Raw genomic sequence first — 25176 nt, forward strand, 5'->3', positions numbered from 1 at the left:
AGGCAATGAAACCGGGGAAGGGGCTGGAGCACAAGTGTGATGGGAGTGGCTGAGGGACCTGGGGGGTTCAGCTGGAGAACAGGAGCTGAGGGGAGACCTTCTGATCTCTGAACTGCCTGAAAGGAGCTTGGATCAGGGAGGATGTTGGTCTCTTTTTCCCAAGTAGCAAGTGATAGGATGTGAGGAAATGGCCCAAGTTGTTCCAGGGGAGGTTTAGATTGGATCTTGGGAACAATTTCTTCCCAGAAAGGGTTGTCAGGCATTGGAACAGGCTGCCCAGGGCAGGGGTGGAGTCACCAAACCTGGAGGGGTTTAAAAGACACAAATATGACGTTCTTAGACACCTGGGTTAGTGCCAGAATTACGTTAGAGTTGGACTCAATGATCTTGAGGGTCTCTTCCAACCAAAATGATTCTATGATTCTATGACTTTATAAAATGCCCAGGATCAGAAAAGCATAAGAACGTGGTATGTACATGCACAGAGCTTCTTCACAGCTACAAGAAAAAAAAAAGATGAGGGAAGTGCTCACCTGGGATTTTTCAATATTTTTCCATATAAAGAGGCACAATTCTTCTTCTTGCTGCTAATCAAGGGTCCCCATGGCTCAAGCTGTGTTTTGCTGTCAGGAATCACGTTGATGTAACTCTGATCAGTTGCCTCTGATACCGAGATCTGAGCGGTAGATACCAGCCTGGTGTCACAGCCCCCATCAAACACTCTGTGCCAGCTGTCACAGCGCTGAGCCCTTTGCCAGGAATCTCCTTTGCCCAGGTGAGTGTATTTGTGTCCGTCAGACTGGGCAGGCTGTACCCTTGTACACCACAGCTTGGATCATCCTGTCTTCCTGTATCGGGAACGTCCAGCATATAGAATCCTAGAATCGTTTTGGTTGGTACAGACCCTCAAGACCATCAAGTCCAACCATTAACACTGACACTAAACCATATCCCTAAGAACGAAAGTTTATGAAAGGCTGTTCAGATCACTAGTGAGCTGGAGCCTTTGTGAACTTTCCCTCAGAAAACCACTCTGTTCTCTTTGTTGTGCCACATGCTGAGTTTCTGGATACCCTTCTACAGCTCATCCAGCTCTGACATCTAAGTTGCCTTCATCTGCAGATAAGCTGTTTGAGCCACAACACTGTTCCACATGAACCAGAGCTTTCCTTCTGCTTCATACCTCTTCATTTCACATGCTTTGTCTGTAGAAACCCTTTTGGAGTCAGCAGAATATTTACCAGTAGTTCCAAGTCAGCTAAGAGGTAGAAATACTATTGATACTTGTTCATGGATCTTCACTTGATCTGGTGGAGACGGTGGTATCTAATGAAGGATGCCTGTAGTGACAGCCAGAGACAGCTTCTGAAGAGGATGAATCAAAGTTTCTTGATTTATTTGGATACAATTGTTATTAATCTGTTAGCCTTCAGTTCTGAATGGCTAATTATCAGACATCAGTGGCATGACACAAACTTTTAATTAACGTGGATTCTCAGAATCCGCTGGACTGCAGAAGTAAGTTTAGAGTTGCCACAGCCTTTGGTAACTGCAATATAGAGAATACATCTCCTCCGTGCAGATTTGGTGATTCCCAGTGTTTCATCCACAATTTTTTCTCCCCATAAAATCTTTAACTCTTCAAAATGTGGGCAGCATTTTACCTAAAGAAGACCACACACTCTCTGCATATGAAGTGACTAAAGAAAAGCAATAATTTTGGCAGCTTTGTTAAAGAATGTTTCATACTTTGCACAATTCTTGTGTTTGTCCTCCTGATGCAATCACCTTCATTTTTAACTGAGTTTCCTAAGAAAATAAAGCCAAAATAACTGTATTGACTCTCTGCCTGGCACACTGCACGTATGTTTTTAAGCTGTTGGCCAGTTTCAGCCGCTTGATCAGGGAGCAGCGATTTCAAAGATGCCAAATTCTTACAAGTTTTGTAGAAATTGGTGCCTTTGTGTAAGAAAGGACAAGGAGAATTACACTAATGCCCATTCTTTTTGTCAGTAGTCTACAGGTCAGCCAAAACACACACGCTACCAACCATCAGAAAGCCACACATTGTTACTTCTGCTGTTTTGGAAACAACTTGTTTCCAAGAGTCACGAAGGAAACACCTCCAGAAAGTTGGGTTCCAGCCATAATCTCGCAGAATAACAGAATGGTTGGGGTTGGAAGGGGCCTCTGGAGATCATCACTTTTAGTAATCAATAGGATGAGAGGAAATGGTCTCAAGTTGTGCCAGGGAAAGTTTATACTGGATATTAGGAAAGAGTTCGTCATGGAAAGGGTTGTCGGGCATTGGAACAGGCTGTCCAGGGAAGCGATGGAGTCACCATACCTGGAGGGGTTTAAAATGCACCTAGATGATGCTCTTAGGGACATGGTTCAGTGCTAGTTAGCTCATGGTTGGACTCAATGATCCTGAGGTTCTCTTCCAACCGGAATGATTTTGTGATTCTATGATCTAGTTTGACCTGCATGCTAAAGTAGGTTCAACCAGAGCAGATCGCACAGGAATGTGTCCAGAGAGGATTACAGCATCACAGAATCACAGAATGGCTGGGGTTGAAGGGACCTCTGGAGATCATCCAGTCCAACCCACCTGCTAACGCAGGGTCACCAGAGCAGATCACACAGGAATGTGTCCAGGTGGGTTTGAATGTCTCCAGAAAAGGAGACTCCACAACCTCTCTGGGCAGCCTGGGCCAGGGCTCTGGCACCTCACAGGAAAGAAGTTTCTCCTCATATTCAGATGGAACCTCCTGTGTTTCAGCCTGTGCCCGTTGCCCCTCATCCTGTCATTGGGCACCACTGAACAGAGTCTGGTCCATCCTCTTGACACCCACCCTGGAGATATTTATAAGTATTGATGAGATCCCCTCTCAGCCTTCTCAGTCAGATACTCTCTGTAGTTCTGTGCTTTCTCTCCTCACTCCATCTGAAGGACTCTTGACCTTTGGAGAAATCTGTCCCTTGGCCACCCTTCCTGCCCTGCCACAGCAGCACCCTGTTGTATTTGGATTCAGCAGTTACAGAGGGACAACACAACTACTGGTCCACACTGCCCATTGCACATGGCAATAAAAGCTTATTCGAGCTGCATTCTTGTTCTCAGCAAATATATCTATCTAAGAGATACTGATCCTAAGTTCATGCAGTATGTGTCCATCACAAATGGAACAAAAATGGACACCAGATCTTGAAGAATTCCTCTTAGTGCCATCCAAACCATTGCCTTTTGATAGCCTGAAGCATTTGAGCTCGGTCATCCAATTTTAATTCCCACCACAGAATCCTGTTTGTCTTACTGGTCTGGGGTTTTTTGCTGCTTTTCTGGTGTTAATCTCTGTATCACAAAAAGTTTTTACCAAATCTTTCAGATCTTACACACACATATTCCGAGCTAGAGGCAGGATTTACCTGGAGAAATGAAGTTCACATGTACTTAGTCACAAATCTTCGTGCTCGACTTTCTTTTGTTGCTTCAGAGTTCACTATTTTAATGTACAAATTGAGCACAGGTCCTTTCATCATTTCGTTACCTTTAATTATAGTAATAATCATCTTAATATGGAATCATGCTATCAGATGCTCTTAACTAATTAATGCTGTAAATTACTTGGACATTCTAGGGTGAAAGTTGCTATGCAATAAAAATTCTGTTTTTCTGTCTCTCAGTTGGTTCCAGATAGATTATTTTACAAGCATCATGTCCCAAACAGGGAGAATATCACTTTACTCCTCCACTAGACACTGTGCAATTACACAGAAGTTTTGGGGGGTTGTAACTGGCAGGTTTCCTACCATGAATTTAGAGAAATGGAGAGTGTAAAATCCCTGCTGCCCAGAGTTCTTCTAGGAGGTCAGGACACCTCTTGGTGACCCATTGGAGATGAGTCTGTGAGTTCACTTCAGGTGCTTTGCCTGTGAATCTTCCTGTAGGTGACAGACTGATTGAGTAGGAGAGAGGTGGAGAGAAATTTCAGCATCTACTTCCAACCCCCCCGGTTTATACGGCTTATTAGAACTGGTTTTAATGACAGTTTGGCTGATGGGGGGAGATAGGAAAGGTCCAGAAGAAAAGTGATAGTTCAGATTAAGAACTGTAGAAGAGACGAAGGCAATCTCGTCCTGTCAATGATGCTTTCTTCAAGGCTCACCTTCTCCTGCCTCACTCTTACTCTTCTTCTCTGTCTTCATTAGTAATTTTTCAACGTGATGGGCTTTTTTCTGGCTGCAATTGCGTGTTCCTCACTGACTCTATCCACAAACCTGCTCATTTGTTTTTCTCCAGTGAGGCACCAAATTAATCTCAATTCATCCCCAGCTTCTGAAATTTTCCTTTGATGCCATATACTGCCCACACTGCACTAAACTGCTGCTGGCATCAAGAGTTACGTTGCAGATCAAGACGAAGATTAACAATACAGGACTTTAGCTGAACAGTAAGGGCAGGGTATCTCTGGGCAAATTCCTACACATTTCTTTCCAAATGGTTACACCAACAGGGAGGCTATATTTGCAACAGCAAACACGCATCTGTCCCTTGCGTGGTTTCATCACTGGAACTAAAGAATAAAGAAAGTCCTCTGTTGTTTCCACTATTAAAGCTCCTCTCAAGTATTCAGGTATTATTTTGCAGAAGGTGCGTTGTAAAATTCCAACCTTATGAAAGTCTTTTGGAGTTTTGCAGTTGTTGTCAGCCAAGTAGGGGCTTCATCCTTGATGCAGCAGGTGTCTTGTTCTTCGGCAGGCGTGATGGCCTTCCAGTGATGAATTAAATTATTCCTTCCTGTAATTTGGAGATCAAATTGGTAAATAGGTGAAGTGCTTTAGGAACCTTGTTGCAGGGGAGTAATTTAGGGTTCCGCTTGCTACAGAACAGTGTTTAGATTTCTTAAGGAGAAGTGTGACTTAAAAGAGTTGGGTGGTGGATTTACTCTGTTATTTACCACATGAGGGAAACATGCCAAGCCAAATGCTGCTTACCTTCTCTCCAGATGCCTATAGCCATTCACGAAGCAAACTTTCAGGTGAGGGAATAGAGTGTACCATCAGCAGGTTTGCTGATGACACCAAGCTGGGAGGAGTGGCTGACACGCCAGAGGCTGTGCTGCCATCAGAGACCTGGACAGGCTAGAGAGTTGGGTGGGGAGAAATTTAATGCAATAGAACAAGGGCAAGTGTAGAAGAGTCTTGTATCTGGGCAGGAACAACCCCAGGTTCCAGTGTAAGTTGGGGAATGACCTGTTGGAGAGCAGTGTAGGCGAAAGGGACCTGGGGGTCCTGGGGACAGCAGGATGAGCATGAGCCAGCACTGTGCCCTTGTGGCCAGGAAGGCCAATGGTAGCTGGGGTGGGTTAGAAGGGGGTGGTCAGTAGGTCAGAGAGGTTCTCCTGCCCCTCTGCTCTGCCCTGGGGAGACCACACCTGGAATCTTGTGTCCAGTTGTGGCCCCTCAGTTCCAGCAGGACAGGGAACTGCTGGAGAGAGTCCAGCGCAGGGCAACAAAGATGCTGAAGGGAGTGGAGCATCTCCCGTGTGAGGAAAGGCTGAGGGAAATGGGGCTCTGGAGCTTGGAGGAGACTGAGGGTTGACCTCATTAATGTTTATAAATATGTAAAGGGTGAGTGTCAGGAGGATGGAGCCAGGCTCTTCTCGGTGACAACCAATGATAGGACAAGGGGAACACAAGAGGTTCCACTTAAATATGAGAAGAATCTTCTTGTCAGTGAGGGTGGCAGAGCCTGGCCCAGGCTGCCCAAGGAGGTTGTGGAGTCTCCTTCTCTGCAGACATTCCAACCCTCCTGGACACCTTCCTGTGTAACCTCATCTGGGTGTTCCTGCTCCGGCGGAGGAACTGGACTGAATGAGCTTTTGAGGTCCCTTCCAATCCCTGACATTCTGTGATTCTGTGACTCTTCCCTCCCTGATAACCATTCGCTTCAGAGTCTGTGTCCTGGATCTCTGTAGACAAATTTTCAGGCGAGGCCGTATCCATCGCAGTACACTTTCAGGATTCTTCTCTCCCAGATAACTGTTCACTCCTCAGTCTGTATTTTAAAGCTCTGAAGGCAAACTTTCAGGGAAGCCCTAATAACCATATGCAGAACAGACTTTCAGGAAAAAAAATTCTCAGAAAGCAGAAAAATTAATTTTAATGGAGCAGTATAGCAGGAGGGCTGGCTCAAGCTGGTACTGGCACAGAGGTCCCCCCTGACCATAGACAACCACAGACCTTTATATCTTTACAAATCATTCATACCATGATTGAGTCCAATAGCAAGATTTTACTTGGGGTCTTCTTGCTTCTTATTGTTTGTAGTTGCTTTTGGTAAATATGAGCAGAACTCTACAGCTTAAAATTTTAGCAAATCCAGCTTACCAAGTAACATGAAGCAAAGAGTATGTTAGAAATCATGCAACCTTATGTCTCTAAATAATTGATTATGATTAGTGCGCATCTACTTAAGCTAAGAGATTAATATTAAACTTAAATTGGGCTCATCCACTGACCTGTGAGTAGTAAAACCATTGCCATGCAGCTCACTTATTTAGCAGGGAGAGCTCTAAGTGGGCTCATCCAGGCTGTCGTATTTATAGAATAAAGTGGTTGTGCTGCTGGTTTGGCTGGGAGGTCGAGTGCATCCGCCACAAACCTTTAGGATAAAAGTAACTCAGAATTCTATGCATAAATATATTATGTGAAATGTAAGCCTTATAGCTAAAATATCCCGTAGTTATTCATTTAGATCATGTTATTAAGTAATTGTACTTCAGAAATGTATTTTTTGAAATAAACTCCCTCATAGTAGGCTGGAGAACATGTTATGTTAGCATTCCTAAAATCCTCCAGCCAGTTATTCATCCCACTGTTTAATTTACAGCCTGTGGTTTATCATGGGTCCATTCCAGACTGTGCGTCATTCAGCCAGGGGAGCGGGGAGGCATTGGGACTATGAAAGGAACAAAAACCCAAACCAAGCCAAACCCCAAACCTTTATCACACACAGTTCTTGAGTTACAGATAATAAAATATATCTTTATGGTCATCCCTTTAATGAAAACAAAAAAAAATGTGTCGCCCTCATGGAGTTGTGCCAGTTGATGCCCAGGGCAGATGGTAAACTAGTTTTAACAAGATTGTCCCTAAAAAATCAAAGTAGTATTTTAATACGACTCCATACTGAACTTGATTTGTTCTGTTTAAAAAGGAGTTAGAAGGAGTGATGGGTGAGGAGTTAGAAGGGGTGATCTCTCCTACTCTGCAGACATTCCAACCCGCCTGGACACCTTCCTGTGTAACCTCATCTGGGTGTTCCTGCTCCATGGGGGGATTGCACTGGATGAGCTTTCCAGGTCCCTTCCAATCCCTGACACTCTGTGATTCTGTGGGTATACATTTTATAGCAAATGCTTCCAGTATGAAGCCGGTATAAATTGTTTTGCTCAGTGAATAATTACCAATGTTTGAAACAGAAGTTTCATACATAGTTGAAATGTATATTGTGAGCATAGTTGAAGGTCATATAAAATCCCCTTTCTACACCGACCAGTGCTCCTAGTTCTTTGACGATGCACATGTGAAATTATTGTTTATGGTTTTGATAACACTGAAGCCCTTGATAATATATAGGTGTGCGCACATGTGCACCATCTTCATAAGCTGCTGATCTTCATTTCTAAATCATGCCATGCTCACATTTTGTTCAACAATATTATCAGAAAATTATTACTTTATTTTGACATTTTTCCTAGGAAGCTCTCCTAAACTGCTTCAGAGAATGTCAAGAGCACTTACAGCAAGTAATGAAAAGAACCTCAGAAAATTCATCTTTCATGATAATCTGATGGAGCTTTAGTCACACATTTCATGCCCAAGTGTTATCTGAGCATGTTGTCACTCCTGAACTGGGAATCTTGAGCTAATATTGGACTTCAGTCAGTGACTATACATTTATCAAAGTACATTATTAAACAAGCCAAGCACCTGGCTTGCGGGTCCTGCACTAATATCGTTAACTCCGGAGTTGATTTTAGAATGGTCGTGGTGAATTTTTCGAGGCTGCAGATGTCTCTGAGTGGCCAAGTGCCACGGGCGCAAATGGGAGACGGTGCCCAGCTTCTGGTTGTGTGTCCGAAAACCTCCCTCTTGGCGTATTTAGAGCTATCGGTAATCCAGTAGCACTTTCACTCACGGTCTACGAAGTAAGACTCGCAGAAATAAATAACAGCTAAATAATAAATAAAGTACAGAACTAAATTACAGCTAAACTGAGAGAGTGCGGTCTGGACGATCGGGTAGTGAGGTGGACTGTGAACTGGCTGAAGGGAAGAAGCCAGGGAGTCGTGGTCAATGGAGCAGAGTCCAGTTGAGGCCTGGATCTAGTGCAGTGCCTCAGGGGCAGTGCTGGGGTCGCTGTTATTCAATATATTCATCAACGACTTGGACGAGGGAACAGAGTGACTGTCAGCAAGTTTGCTGGTGACACCAAGCTGGGAGGAGTGGCTGACACGCCAGAGGCTGTGCTGCCATCAGAGACCTGGACAGGCTGGAGAGTTGGGCGGGGAAAAATTTAATGAAATAGAACAAGGGCAAGTGTAGAGTCTTGGATCTGGGCAGGAACAACCCCAGGTTCCAGTATAAGTTGGGGAATGACCTGTTGGAGAGCAGTGTAGGGGAAGGGGACCTGGGGGTCCTGATGGACAGCAGGATGAGCATGAGCCAGCACTGGGCCCTTGTGGCCAGGAAGGCCAATGGTACCTGGGGTGGATTAGAAGGGGGTGGTCAGTAGGTCAGAGAGGTTCTCCTGCCCCTCTACTCTGCCCTGGGGAGACCACACCTGGAATATTGTGTCCAGTTGTGGCCCCTCAGTTCCAGCAGGACAGGGAACTGCTGGAGAGAGTCCAGTGCAGGGCAACAAAGATGCTGAAGGGAGTGGAGCATCTCCCGTGTGAGGAAAGGCTGAGGGAGCTGGGGCTCTGGAGCTGGAGAAGAGGAGACTGAGGGGTGTCCTCATTAATGTTTCCAGATATATAAAGGGTGAGTGTCAGGAGGATGGAGCCAGGCTCTTCTCAGTGACAATCCCTGACATTCTGTGATTCTGTGAAATATACCCCTCTCAAAATATTTTCTGTCTGGTGCACTTGACAATAATGGCTCTGTAGCCTGGTGCCGTGATTTTCCTCAGTATTGGAGAAAAGCACAGTAAGTGCTAGGATAATAAAGAATAATTCTGATAATACTTTTGTTGTTGTTGTTGTTACAGAAAAGCTTGGACAATCTTTCTGTTCTACCAGAAACCATTTTTATTTATTCATTTTAAATTTGCCTCTTTTCCAAGATGAAAGTTGGTGGGCAGCAAGCATCACATTTATGTAGGATGCCAGTAAAAGCCATGACTCTCTGGTAGGGGAACAAAAAAGTTAAGAGCAAGAATTAAAAAAAGATCAAAATCTTTTACCTCTAACATGGTTTTTCTGTCTGTATATCCTGTCTACATATGTACACATCTACATATGTACACATCCTGTCTACATGTGTACACATCTCTCTAATGAGACAGAGAGATATACAAAGGTGGTACTTTCAGAATAATACTATAAATTAACATCAGAACATGTAGAAATGTCTTTATGATCTATAGATCTTTATGATCTATTAATATTTAGTTGTATGTGTATTTATAGTTCTGTTGATATTTGTTACACACCAGAGATTCATATCAGAAAGCATAAAAGAGAAAAAAAAGGAGTGTGATAAATGAGACTAACCATAAATGAGACTCATCATGAATGTTTCCTCTCAGGAGTGTGTTGCCAGAGGGACTGTATTAATTAGTACTGAGATAATCAGGGGTGGAGGCGTTATGAACAGACAGACAAACGTACACACCGGATAAACTGCATTGCCCTTCCGTCATGGTATTTTTATGAACAAAGTGCAGTGTTGCTGGGGGGTGTCTTGACAGATTCATAGTTTTGATTTTCTTTTAGTGGCCTCTTCAAGTGTTAATAAAAATATAAAAGTTTTATGTCTGTTTCAGAATTATTTGGAGCGCAGCCTTCTGCCGTCATGCTTCCGAGAATGTCAAATAGAACCTGAAGGGAAAGGTCACAGAGCCCGGCTCTCACAAATCAGATTCCTGTGCCAAAGGGAATAAGGTTTTCCACCTGTGCAGAGAGATTTTACACTTAACTGCACCCATGGTTTCCACTAAAGGAAATCACTCGGCTTTTGTGTGCGCGGCGGATGGGGCGGGGGGTGTAGGTATTAATCAATGTGACGGACGTCATGTCATTCACAGCTGTCAGATAGAATTGTCGCCAGCTCATATTGGGCTTTGGGGGTATTTAACAGAAATGACTTTGTTAAAACTTTAAAGGCAACAAAACAACAAAAAAATTAAAAGGAGGATGAGGAGGGGGTCACTGTGCTTGGTGGCACCTGGGTGGCAGCGTGTACAGACATTGATCCAAAGTCATGAAGAAAAATACACTTGCCAACAAAGACTTGAAATAGTTTGTTTCAGTTGTTGCCAATGTGAAATTTCCCTGGTTCTTTCTCTACAGTAAATAATTCACACCGTCAGTGCTTGTTGGCATTGTGCTACGCCACGTCATGTCACATTCCATAAGCACTTTGCTGTGAAATAATGGGATTGTGCATTTCCAGAGGCTCATTCATTCGCAAGCCTGGGACGTGTACAAATTAAAAAGGGACACAACCCTCTGATGTCTGTGCTGTAAAACTCCCTGGTGGCTCCGAGAATGACATGGCCCTTGGAGGTCGGAGTCCAGACCCAAAGCTTGCAAGTTAACGATGAATACAGTACATTTTTAGAATGCTTTTGCAGCATATAAATCTTTCACCCTGACCACTAAGAGCGCATACCTGGTCCTGTCACACAGTTCAACTGCATGACACTTGTATTACTTTGTATTTGTGGACCATCAATGCTAAAAAACTGTAAAAATTATATACAACAGGCTATTTCCTCAGCGGCTATAAATAGGCAACTTTGCTGATGGAGCCGGGGATGTGTCAGTCCTGTTTGTTTGTGCACAGCTCAGTCACAACAGCGCTGTGGTTTAGAGAAGATTTTTGAAGGGCGTAAGCAAAATAGAGGCTGTTCATTTTATTTTTAGACTGGGTCTGTATTTCAAAGCTTTTCCAATATAGGTTTATTAGAAAAACAAAAAAAAGCTAACAATATTTGACAGAGCTGTGCTGGCAAAATCCTGAGTTTATTTGCTATTGCAGCAACCTTTTTGGGGATGTACGTTAGTTTAAGGAACTGCTTTACACAAACAATTCAGAAGTTTGCCAATGTAACAATACCACTAATCATGTCTGGTTTGGACAAGGCAAAACTGTGTGGTTTTCTGTTTATTTATATATTTGTCTGCGTTTGTTGCTGTGTGAAAGAACCACACAACAGGCACAGGAGGCAGCGTGTGTAGGGAAACCAGTTCAAATACAACAGAGCTCCTCAGAGCCGCAAGTCAATAAACTGGAGACATCAGAGAAAAGTGCCACGTTTCTTTCAAGGTGGATAACCTTAGGTGTAAAACCGGTTGTGTTTCTTACATGTGCAGTAGGGGAGCTGCAAATCTGAGAGTTATTTCCATCTCTCCAGGCCTTTTTATGCATGAGGGATGGCACCCGGCTGCGTGTGCGGAGCCTGGGCAGGTTGGACACCACGGAAAGACGACTTGTGAGGAGTAATCAGCCAAGTGGCATAGACATCGCCTAAACCGCAGCCAACGGCGTGTCCTGGCTGACTGCAAATGAGTTTTAGGGTTTGTGTAGCATACATTGCAATATATAAAACATGGGAAGCTGAATACACCTTTTAACACTTCAAAAAAAGCACGTTTTCAGAAATACTGGCTTCCTATGTATCTTACTTATCAAAGTGGGAGCTGCAGGCTCCCGGTTCTTCAGGAGAGAGGTCACAGTTTTAGCCACGTGTGGTTAAAAACATTTGATAAGTGTGTCAAACTCAGAGCACAAATGCACCATCCTTCGCTCAAGACAATGGATTTTCTTGCCCCACATTAGGGGAGGTAGGAAGGCCATACAGAGGGATCTGGACTGTCTGGATCGTTAAGCTGAGGCCAATTGTGTGACGTTCAATAAGGCCAAGTGCTGGGTCCTGCACTGGGGTCACACCAACCTCAGGCAGCGCTACAGGCTCGGGGAAGAGCGGCTGGAAAGTGTCCGGCGGAAAAGGACCTGGGGGTATTGGTGACAGCGACTGAACATGAGCCAGTGTGTGCCCAGGTGGCCGAGAGGCCACCAGCATCCTGGCTGGTACCAGCACCGGTGTGGCCAGCAGGTCCAGGGCAGTGACTGTCCCTGTGCTGGGCACTGGGGAGGCCAAACCTCGAATCCTGGGGTGAGTTTTGGGCCCCTCACGCCAAGAAAGGCCTTGAGGTGCTGGAACGAGTTGAGAGAAGGGAATGGAGCTGGGGAAGGGGCTGGAGCACAAGTGTGATGGGAGCAGCTGAGGGACCTGGGGGGTTCAGCTGGAGAACAGGAGCTGAGGGGAGACCTTCTGATCTCTGAACTGCCTGAAAGGAGCTTGGAGCCAGGGGGTGTTGGTCTCTTCTCCCAAGGAACAAGCACCAGGACCAGAGGTAACGGCCTCAAGTTGCGCCAGGGGAGGTTGACGTTGGAACAGTTTCTTCTTGGAAAGGGCTGTTGGGCATTGGAACAGGCTGCCCAGGGCAGTGGTGGAGTCACCATCCCTGAAGGGGTTTAAAAGATGTGTAGATGAGTTTCTTGGAGACGTGATTTAGTGAGAGTGCTAGGTTAACAGTTGGACTCGATGATCTTGAGGGTCTTTTCCAACCAAAATGATTCTATGAATCTGTGATGGTATGAGTAGGGTGCTGTCCCCGTGAAGATTTCATTGGGGTGGGTTATTCCCCATCACTTAGCTGGAAAGGAACTCACAGAAGCCATCAGTGCTGTCAGAATGCCACAGCAATGTGGTCTGAGCATCCTCCTGAGAATAATTAGAGTTCTAATTAATAGGGTTCTAATTGTGGACTTCCAGACACGAGAACCCTGACCTGAGGAGCTGAGGGCACAATGTGGGGGATGCAGCATCTCAGCAGACTCAGGGTCAGCTTCTGTGTTTGGGGCATTGTGGAGAGGGAAGGAGCTATAATGATACGTTGTTTTATATAGAAATATATGCTTATTTGTTTGTTGATATGCTTAGGCCAGAAGGGTCAGCAGTTCAAGAACTTGGGCTTTCAATGGTTGCTATTGTCTCTGGTGTATAGTATCAGGGTAGTTAAAGGTTTTCAATAGAAAATCCAGAATCTCCAGGCCTGCAATATAATTTGCTTAGTTGGACACCGTAGAGGCTGCTTTCCCATGTTTCCAGTAACAGTTTAAGAACTTAAACATAATTTAAATTTAGGTAACTCATTTACATCCTGCCAGATATTCTCTTTATTTTCCACTTTCCTCTGTGTTTAAGGCGTTGATTCTTCATGAACTGTCAGAGTCTATATAGTAATACTCCGCTTTGATTTTATTACTCTATGATTTCCTTTTATGAAGTTAAATAATGAACACCATGGGTTAAAAGTCTGCATATCATCCTTTGACAGTGACCGGGACCTTTTTAAAAGCATTACTTGTAGGGTGTTCAATACAATCAGATGCATACTGGTGAAAAAAACAACCACCCAGAGCTCCCGTTGACTATGTACAAGCAAAGCTTGACAGCCCAGCATCAAACAAAAAATTGATTTCAAACCCAGAAGTCAATATTCTGCTTTTGCAAAGGCACTTTGGCACTTGAGAGGAAAGTTTGCATGTAATGTACACATTTGATGAGAAAAATACAGAGGAGGTGGCTTGTTTGGACTTGATTTGGAGCAGTAAAGCCAATGAAGTGTCAATCTGTGCAGCTAGAGAGGAGCTTCAACTAGTTGTACATGTGCACATACACCATCCAGGTGCACCTGATTTTTTATGTAATTTATCTAAAGAAAAGATGTTGCTTATTATGTTTCGGAATAAAGTCCTCATAGCTTATAGAGCCTAAACTTGTTAGTCCTCTGGTTTCTAGATTCTCCATTTCCACTTGCTACTGGTAACATTCTGTTTGAAAGGTAAAGGATAGTTGCGTGTTTTACACATTTTACACTGCTGGAGGTCCAGTTTAGATTTTGATACTTACAGAGTCTTGTTTTCATTGGTCCTGATTGGCATGGTTAGAAAAACACTCAAACTCTTTACATCTGTATAGCCATTTTCTTCCAAGAAATAGTCTCCGATCCTTGTGAGATTTTTCGATACAAGACTGCACCACTTTATAAAGCAGGTGCACACAGGAAGGTTTTGCTTAGACCTTAATCATCCATAAAACATAGTTGCTTGGCTGTGCATATAGAATGAAGTACCAGTGAGATACAAGGCTGTAAAGACTGGGATTCAAGGGGCCCAACTTTGAGAAGACTCTCTGAACCAAAATAGTCTCTAGAACTCTACACACTGCTGATTTTAACTGCATGGGGAGGACGATGCTTTTCTCTATTGAGAGTCCTTGGTGGAACAGCAGCTCCCTATTGTGCTGTTACTTAAAATAAAATAGAGAAAAAACATCAAGGTAGCTTTCATATTGTTGTTTTGTGACTTAACAGGGATTATACATCAGTTCTCTGTTTTCTTTTATGACTCACTGTCATTTTGTGGCTTAGCATTTTGAAAATCAGCAGCACAAGATGTTGCTACAGTGAAAGATGCATTTCACAGCATGGTACAAACACTTCTCTTGATGGCAGGAGAAACTAATCTTAAGTCAAACTTGGTGGATATGCTTCTTAAGGAGAGATGCAGTCACTCAAATTGTATCACTAATTGCAGTTTTTAAGTGATAGTGAAGGAGAACAGACTCTTTGCAGCTAAATAATGTGGATACTGAGGGACCTGTTTCACTCTATCTCTATCACCATCCTGGGGGTGGCTTCCAAATTAGACTACCTGACTGACTCATGTAGACAGAGCGTGTTGTAGGACATTCCTTGAAGGAGGAAATCTTCTCTAGATTGCAGAATACCAATAACAGCTCTGAGGGGACATGCTTGGTACGACACAGGTCCCACCTTTGCACATTGCTTCAGCTCAGTCCATTCAGCTGGATCCTATGGAAATGAGAGGAAAGCTCGGTCTGGAGTTGATCATGGTTGTCACCAGAAACCACCAAAGTACTCTCTGAGCAGACAGCATCTCCCATCCTGATTTTTCACCTTTTATTTTTCCATTGTCTGCCAGCTTGGGGTTTGGATATCCTGCTTGCTTTTTATTTTGCAGATGCCATCGTTGGCTTGCCCTGTGTCTGACAGAGAACTTGTTTCTGGCAAGCTGTCTTACTTTCAACCAAAAACTCTCTGTGCCCCCTACAATGGTGCTGGGGAAAACCCAGTTCCTTCTTCCATCGTTTGCCTGACCTGAGGTGGCACATCAGATTAATCCAGTTTCCATAAACACCCAAAGGGACAAGGAGCCCGGGACAGTGATTCCAGCTGGCTGGTGGTGTCAGTGCTGTGAGTGTTCATCTCCAGCAGATTGAAACGTGGTCCTGGAGCCGAAGCAAAGCCCTTTGCTGCTTTGTCAGTCAAATGCAGAAGTTCATTATTTTTAAAAAGGATTGTTTGCTCTTCACCGGGGAGGATTTCTCGGTGTGTGGGTACGAGCACGATTGCCCAAAGTGACACTGCCAAGTTAGTCAGCATGGCTGCCATGGAGTTTGAAGTTCAAGGGGGGAATGAATGATTCATTCCACCTGGCGCTATATACAGTGAGTAAAGAGAAATATTCCCTGTACCTAACCCAGACACCAGCCAGGCATTGGGCTGTCTAAATATGAGCAGACATACAAATGACAAATGTGTGGAGGAACAGGAGAAGCTGGGAACAAAAGAAGAGATGAGAATGTATTTTTCAGTCCAAGGTTAGCACATTGGCCCTGAACACAATCCCAAAACCTAATGAATAACAAAGCGTAATTGTTACACAGACTAATTTCAAAACAGTGCTACTCATTAAAGATTAAGGGAGAGAAAAGGAACACGGGGTTCAGACCTTTTATTCAAATTTTGTCATATTAGCTCCTGATTGGTAATCTTTTTACAGTTCACATTTATTCAATACTTCATTCACAGTGTTCTGTCAAGGCTCTCTGGTATGTGCCAAGTACAAGCTCCATTAACTGAGTTATCTTTCAGCTCTGCTTTATCTGTGGTTACCAAGACACTGTTAGTCACTGACATTATAATGTTAAAACACAAACAAAAAAATCAGCGTATAGGCAGCTTGATTGGTATTGGTGTCTTTTGTAGTCACATTTCCAATCTTTCGTTACATTTGAATACTGACATATTTCATGTTTGACACACTTTGGAGACCCGTTAGAGAAAACGAGGTTTACAGGGTTGTTCATTGAGTTCTGAGCTACTTAGATATCCCCAGTGCCAGCAAAATGTTGAACTTTATCACTGGGACCCTGTTTCATCGGCACCTGGTATCTGGGGCCTTTGCTGTTGAGGGATCTTGCTTGCTGTCTCTTCAAAGCAAAAACCATCCCCGAGGCTGTGGTGTTTGACTCTGCAGGCTCTCGGAAGTTTGAGGGGGGTCATTTTACAAGGTGTTTTATTCCTCAGTGCTCTGTTAGCGTGGCTTGTCCTTCTGTAGAGCATATGTCAGGTTTTCCATTCCAGCAGGAGGGAATGATAAACTCCATGTCTTTGTGGAAGCTGAAGAGGAAAACTGTGAGGAGGAAGGGTTTGAAAATTACCTTTATTTGTGTAGGACAAGATAACTAAGTCGCAGATAGTTATTTTATAGTTGCTTAAGGAACGTCTTGGGGAACCCAACTTCCTCACAAAGGGAGGAGAAGGAGCAGGCACTGAGCTCTTCTCTTTAGTGACCAACGACAGGACCCGAGGGAACGGCAGGAAGATGTGCCAGGGGAGGTTCAGGTTGGACATCACAGAATCACAGAATGTCAGGGATTGGAAGTGACCTTGAAAGCTCATCCAGTGCAATCCTCCCATGGAGCAGGAACACCCAGATGAGGTTACACAGGAAGGTGTCCAGGCAGGTTGGAATGTCTGCAGAGAAGGAGACTTCACAACCTCCCTGGGCAGCCTGTTCCAGTGTCTGTCACTCTTACTGAGAAGAAGTTTCTTTTCAAATTTAAGTGGAACCTTTTGTGTTCCAGTTTGTACCCATTACCCCTTGTCCTATCATTGGTTGTCACCGAGAGGAGCTCAGGAAAAGGTTCTTCACCCAGAGGGTGCTGGATACTGGAACAGGCTCCCCAGGGAGGTGTCACAACCCCGAGCCTGACAGTGTTCAAGAAGAAACTGGACAACGTCCTCAGGCACACGGTGTGAACTGTGGGGTTGTCCTGTGCAGAGACAGGAGCTGGACTCGATGATCCTTGTGGGTCTCTTCCAACTCAGGACATTCTATGATTCTATGAGTACAGTTTGTGTCCTACTCCTCTGTAACGTCTTCTGTATTCCTGTGGTGCTGTTGTCCCACAAAGGGCTTGCTGTAAGATGTAGAAACCTCTATCTCACTTCCCCTGTATCCCACCTATGCGTTTGGATGGGCAAAAGTTTACTGCTACCTAAGCAGCTATAAATATAGAGCATTTATATATAATATAGAGCAGGATAATCAGAGCATCTTCCCACTGTGTGAGATTCACGCACATACATGATGTAAGAGAGGCACTGCAACCAGCATTAAGGTTCTCATTCCTGTGGGTAAACATAACCACACACTTTATATCACTCAAACATTGTGGTACAAGTTACAAAGAGCATGTTCAAGTAAGAGGACAATTGCAATTTTAGGAAATCAAGAAAGAATTCACTTTATGGGTTTCCCTCACCCTTTGCAAATCCCATAGGATTTCTGGAGACCTCATAGGGCAAGAACCTCCATAGTTTTGTCACATCAAGAAAATCCTGCACAGCTGCAGTAATTTTCAGTAGGAAGATTTCATAGCTTGTGCTTTCATCTACACCTTTTTTCTAATGTTCCTCAACTTGAGAAGAAGGGAAAAAATAAGGTAGTAAGGCAAGGGTAATTGTTGCTAATCCTAGTCAAGGTATATTAAATTCAGTAACGCTCAGACATGACAGAAGTGTTCAGAATTTGTATATGAATTAAATTAAAAATATTCTGGGAGGAAAAGCTACCTAAATGTCAGAAAAAAGAAATACAAGCCATAAAATCCTGTGAAAGATCACACAGAGCAGAGTAAGATAGATGTGCTGTCTTTACTTAGCAAAGAAATCACAGAGGGTATGCAAATAGAGAATGAAAATGACACATTTTTACTTGATTCGAAAGCATTATCCATAATAGCATCTGCAATGTGTCTGCAATAATAGAGTGTAAATTGGAATTTACATAACAGATCTTTGGAAACAGGCTCTGACTCACAGTCTGAAAATGGTGTAGGGAAAGTCACCCCAGAGCAGGAGAACTTCACAAAACACCTTTTCTATATTCCAGGATTCACCCATTCGCCCCCTTTCCTCTTTGTGCAGAGGATTCATCTCAGGCATCAGTTGTAATGAAAACTTGAGTAACTGATCTTGGAAACATTTGGTACATTGCTCCTGATTAGACAAGTCATTGTCTCCAGAATTAATTAAGTTCTGGTGGACGGTGATAAAATGACAGCCCTAAAAACTGGAAATCCTCTATTTAGGTTCTTCTCCCTCAGCCTGGAATTAATAAACCGTTCCAATCTTCCTTTGTCTGCACACAGACGTGTTCCTGGGACCGTGGGTTTTGGTGGATTCTGTGCCATCTCCCATCTTCCTTCTGCCTCCAGCAAAGGGGCCGCAGCCAAGCAATGGTGGCCTCTGGATGTTGAGTGGGAAAAGGAGTCACTCATTTAACTTTCCCAGCAGTGGGGTTCTTCCATTCTTGTTTTTATTACCTCCACAGTTAGGATCGCAGTTAAACAACAGTCCCCAATAATATCCAGTCCAGGGATGGCTGGATGTGTTGATTCACGTGGTGCTGCAGAGCTGGGGTCAGATCTCTTTAATTCTGATTTTCCTCCTCCATACAGTCCATGGTTGTTGCTCTGTCCTTCCCTTCAGTTTTCTGGCTGACGTACAGAATTAGCCAAGACTAGCTCATGTTAGGTCAGAGTCCATTAGTAATTTGGGATGAGCTTTGCTAAGTCAGACTTCTGAATACTCAGAGGAGAATCTACCTGTCCAAATGCACATGGCCAGTATGGATCTCTTTTGTGAGCTAGTTGTTCTCTGTTGTACTGATATAGAGAGAGCAGCACTTTTAAGTTGTTCTCTGACTCTTCTCAGAGTCCAGGGTAAGATGGATTGGGACCCTAAAAGCATTTAATTCCCCCCATGAAATATAAACCCCCTAGTCCCATGTCTAACCTAGCAAAGCCAGAGATAAATACAGGTTCAAACAGCGTAATGGCACCTTCATAATTAACACCTTCTATTTTCTTGCTAGACCACCTCAACCACCCTCAGGTTGCGATATAATCACCCATAATTAATGATGAGGTATTGTAAATCAATACAGGCTGAGGAGGGAAGGGGTGGGTTGTATCTCACACATCTTTATATTTTATCTTATGTGTCTAAATATCCAAGAGGCTCCAGAGATGTTGTAAATGCTTCCTCTGTTCCTCTCCTGAATCCAGGTCCCAACCCAGATTTCAAAAGTGTCAATGAATGTCATGGGCATTTTGATACCATTCATTGTAATTTAGGGATTATGCACAGTTCTTTCAGTTCTGAGCTCTCTGAGAGCAGATGAGTGTTAGTTTTTCATGATACAGAAGTCTGGTAAGTATTAGATTAATAGGATATAATTAATGACTTCTGAGCATAATATCAGAGAGGAATGGTTCCTGTATCATATATGCAGTATTATGAACTGTCCGTCTCCCTCCAGTTCCATCAAATATTTTAGTTTCCCTTTCTTTCTGGAAAACAGGTGAAAAAAAATCCTCGATGGTTACTTAAAAAAATAAAAATACAAATATAACCAGCACTGGGTTGGTCTTTCCTAAGTGTCTGATTTGCTCAATCAACCTGCTTTAGATTCTTGGCCAACAAATACTTGGAGTTTTACTCCAAGTAGCCATCACTGATCTTTGCATTTTTCTTCACTGGATATTGTTTCATTTTCCTGACACCTCAGTTTTTATACCACATGCATTTTTTACTCAGTTTGAGTACATCTCTAACACTACAAACTATTGGATTTTGTTGAATTGTATAACCCTGACACAGTTTTATGGCTTTCCCTAAACTCCGTTTATGATTAAATGTATTCTCAGTCTTCTTGTTGACTTAACTGTTGCAAGTTCTCAAGCAGAACAGGCAGAACAAACTTCACAGGGACCTGTAAATCCATCATAAAATTGCTCTAAAGTGTTATCTATCCAGGCCGGTTACATTTTTCATGCTTTATCACAAATCAGCGTCACAGATAGATTGCAGTTTGCAACCTGCAGTTGTTCATCGGAGTTAACTTGCCTGTCAGGACGGCCTTTTTGTGGTGCTTTAAGCTTTCATAACTTTGGTGCATGAAACCAAACTATTTTTCTAGCTGACTGTATGTGTCATTAGAGCCTTTGGAACAAGGCTATGGTGCCCTTTTTAGGTTGATTTAGGGCACATGGCACCCCAGCCTTCGTACTTTTATAGAAGCACCTGCACATAAGTGAGTGCAGTATGGAATAACTCAAATCCCGAACCATAAAAAATACTTGGCTTATGTTTCAGATCATCCTCCGAACCTTCAAAATCATTCGAGACTTCGAACTCCGCCGCCTCCGATATCGCACGCTCACACCCCGAGCCAGCACCACGCGGCCTCCGTCAATTCTCTAAACAGAGGGAACTTCACGCCGCGCAGCAACCCCAGCCCGGCCCCTACGGACCATTCTCTGTCTGGAGACCAACCCGCCGGCACCCAAGAGCCAGCCCATGCTCAGGACAACTGGTTACTCAACAGTAACATCCCGCTGGAGACTCGGTAGGTCATTTTCTTCAGTGTTTTGAGTTGGATTTATTGTTCCTTGTGTCTTTTTTTTTTGGACTAGGAGAAGAGGAAAACGCTCTTTCATAAACTAAAAATATTGTCTTTAAGCTGCTCATAAGGTTATTTTTCTGATTTGAAATTGGAATCAGAATCATAGATTAAAATGTTCATGGTTTTCATTCTTTTTTTTTTTCCTTTAATGTCTTTTCTTCCTATGTGGTAGGATAAATCAATATCCTATTTAAGAAACAGAAATCAGTCAATATATTGAAAAGATTTAGCCTTCTATCTGTGCCTCATCAAGCAGATACTTTCATGGTACATCATTCGGGAAAAGCTGATCTTGTTTATCTAATAAGGAGAGGTCAGCTCTTAACATTTCACTGTTCTACAACATTGCTCCAGCAAGTGTGGAACACTGCATAGCAGGGCACCAGTCAATTAATAATGATTCCATTTAACATTTATATTCTTTTCCACCTATGCAACACACGGTGGGTGTGACAAGCAGTCACTGAGTTTTTCTAGTTCATGGCTTTGTTTAGGTTCTGGAAAAGGGATTTGTCAGACTCCCTCAGCCTCAGTCCTCCCATCTGATGGTTCACTTATCTATTTCTTGATGTCCCGCTTGGAAGTCAATTTTTGCATTCTCCAGAGGCTTTGCTGCTGAGAAACTGGAGGTGCTGGATTCATTACCCCCCATACCTGGTGTCTTCCAGGCCTTACATTCACTTAGCTGCCTTTTCCCCCTCATTTCTCTTACCTTCTCAAACCAACAAGAAAGATTTTACACAACAAAAAATATACACGAACTGAAGGCTCAGCCAGGGACCAGATTAATGTCTGTAGGAGTCTCACAAAGATCACAAAGTCTCACAAAGCAGGAGCTGCGTCCGTGTCCTGGGACAAAATGTACCTGATTTTGCCAGATTCTGCTAAGAAAACAGTTGTTAAAAATGAACATGTCTGCCGATGATTTGAGAATGAGCTATGTCTGCTGGCCCTCTGAAACATCCAAACCAGACCTGAAGCTAACATTTTCTGGCATTTAAGGATAATTAATTTCGCTGCGACTGCTTGATTAAAAAGACCCAACTAAGAAGCTGGATCCAAAAGATTAAGACAAAATTTTAAGCAAGTACTGCAAGCGTGATTTGGCAACAGTTTCAGTACTTAGATTGTGTTAAATTCTTGAGCATATATACCCAAGAAGTGACTTCCATGTGTTATTTCTTTTGAAAAAAGATAAAAAAATAAGAAATACTTAGGCCCTGCTCCTGCAGCCCTTTTGTGAGTGATCCTCTATAGTTCTGGAGGAAGCCCTGTGCCTTTTTCTAAACCAGGGTGTGAGCTCTTTGGCGAAGAGATAAGATACTGTTTTACTAGTGCCAAGACATCCTCACATCTGACTGGAGTCTCTCAGAACCCACCACCGTCCAACTGAGAAGGAACATCCTTGCTGCTGGATCAGTGGAGAAATATCAGAGATAAAAGGTCTTCGCTGAAACATCCTGTCCCCATTTGTACCATTTTGTTGGCAATCAGAGATGGAGACACAACTCTACTACATCTTAACAAAGGCAGGAGTTCATGGAAAGAATTATCTGGCTAGTTCTGTAAGTGAGTACATCCTAAAGACTGTCCTCATTTCTTCTCCACAAAATTATTGTGGATTAAAATTGTTCAAGATCTGGAAGTTCCTTCTGCAACTTGGTTTGGTCACATTATTGCTGTTAACTAAACTGGATATTGGAAGTTTTCCTGCATGAAGAGATCCTTCTGCATCATGCGATGATTTTACTTGCATTACGAATCAGTGACAGGTGTAATTGATCTCAATTTGACCATTGTATTAATTATGTAGAAAACAAATCATTTCAAGACTGATCTTGTGCCTTTTGACACACTGGTTGGAATGGTGTCGTTTTGCCCAGCGTCCCTTCAGACAACGAACATGTTGGAAAAGAAATTGCAACTTTATGCCAGACAGCAAATGAACACATTTACAGAGCACAACTGACAGGCTTCTGTTCCTCCACTAAACAACATTAAGAAAATAAACTGTTATAATAGCGTCATAATGCAAAGAGTCCGTGCTGCATAGATGATCAGTAAATCTGTGACAAATCTCCTCTCTACCAGTTTGCTCTTCCCTTTGCTGGAAGTTCTATAGACACAAAGGACCGGGATTCAGAGCTGTTCAGCAAACTTGGATGCCCAGTTCCACCTCTTCCATCAAGTCGACCTTTCCCACTGCAAAGATTTTTAGAACCGAATAAAAGACCTCCACCTAAGAGAATAAAATGTCCAATATGTAAAATAAAAAATAAATCCCGTCCGAGAGACATTAATCCAAGAATTAAGGCCTTTGAAGTGTAGCAATAGGAGATTATAGTAATCTCATGTCAAGAAATGAATTGTATTTCTGTTGAATATCAAATTTTTTAAAAAATCTCTTATTAGTCAACAGAGAGACACGACATGAAGAAGAATCTACAACTTTTAAACAGGGATTGTCACAGACTGCGAAACGTGCCCACAGTTACAGATTTTAAGCACCCCAGGGTTCAAAGAGGTTTTGTTTTGGCTGCTTTGGACTCCAGGGAACGTTCAGAACTGGGAATTGAGGATGGTTTGTCACTGCCTGGAAATTTCTGTACCATAATGCAAAGGCAAACAGAGATGTGTAGCACAAATATACAGATGACACCATAAGTGTATCCTATATTTGAGAACTTTATATGTGGCAAGAGGAAGAGCCCCTCCTCTTCTCTCCCTCCTTTTCATTAGTTTCCCTTTACTCCCTTTTCTCTATTTCTCTTTTTTCCTTTCTTTTCCTGTTTGCTCCCTTTTTATTGTTGCTTTAAAAGCAATATATTATCAAGGTTGTGATGAGAAGATCTTTGCTCAGCAGTCATTCCTGACAGGTAAGTCAGTTCCCCCCACATATTTATACCTCACTCTTCCTTCTGAGGCCTCTTTTCTGTTCCTTTACATTTTACCTTGTGGGAGCAAATAAAAGCCAACTAGATGGACATTTTGTTGACAAACCAACAGCTTTCAGGAGACTTCCATTCCCAGGAAATTCCATGTGGTAATCACAGAAGGTCAGTCTGTCACCACAACTCGCCGTGAGAAGGGAGAGTGGTTTGTGACCGCACAGCTGTTCACAGGTGATCTCCAGGGGAGCAGATTCTGCCCAAACTTCAGGACACAAGGACATTCACACATTAATCACCTTGGTGACCCAGCGACCTCTCCATTACAAATACACATATTAGGATGTTCTATAACCCTCCGCCTTCTGTTTTATTGACAATCCGCAACTGAAATTCATGGAACCAACGTGCCGTGGATTTTAACTACCCATGAACTTTTATCGATGGGCGTGTTGCTAGATGCCTTGCCTCTTACCCATTAAATGCTCCGTGCATGCACATACCTTGCTTCTTTTTGCTTTGAACCCAATGCCCAACCTTTCCTGCATTCCCGGGGAATGCGAGGAAGCCGCCAACACTTGGGGCTGGATTGATGTCCCAAGTGCTGTGGCACACAGCTCATGCATGTCGACCCGCTTTACACCAAAGCTACGAACAGGAGTCACGTCACTTGCATTCAGATCGAGTAGATCTGTTCTGTCAAAGCAGCCCAGAGGCCTCCAAAAGCAGCGAGTTGAGCTAAACAAGTGTTGGCACAAGCAGCAGGAAGAGAAGGAAGCAGAAATGAGAAATTAAGGTTGAGGACAGTTTAGAAGAGACAGTATCAAGGTTTGTATAATGTGACAGGGCTGGTTTCTCTTCATACAGCGCGTTACCTGAATCCAGTTTCTTCAACAGAGTTCTCTGTTGAGTTCACACTATGTCACTTCTATCCTCTAAGTGCTTAATCCTACGTAAGTGCTAAAGTCTCACGTTGCCGTTATGTTCCTTTTGCTAGTTTTAGCCAGGAATTTATTCACATTCAGGCCTGTATTCAGTTTTAATGCTGAAAACAGACATGGGCAAAATCAGGACTGTTTATTTTGTTTTCAAAAAGATGGGAAGATTGTTCTTTTGCCAGGTCTTGAGAAGCAAGCCTGAAGGTGAG

General features: G+C 43.2%; 1 protein-coding gene across 3 annotated transcripts in view; it reads left to right on the forward strand.

Annotated features, from left to right (window-relative positions):
- Nucleotides 1–25176, forward strand: part of TENM4 (teneurin transmembrane protein 4) — a gene marked incomplete at both ends in the record, with an annotated part of 380135 nt that overhangs the window by 129702 nt on the left and 225257 nt on the right. For all 3 annotated transcript variants that reach the window (XM_080355605.1, XM_080355606.1, XM_080355607.1), the window contains one exon: nt 20832–21084. In XM_080355605.1, coding sequence (XP_080211731.1) covers nt 20832–21084 — 253 coding nt within the window. The remainder of the gene's footprint in view (nt 1–20831; nt 21085–25176) is intronic.

The sequence above is a fragment of the Nesoenas mayeri genome (genome assembly GCF_963082525.1).
Source record: "Nesoenas mayeri genome assembly, chromosome: 1".
Lineage (NCBI taxonomy): Eukaryota > Metazoa > Chordata > Aves > Columbiformes > Columbidae > Nesoenas > Nesoenas mayeri.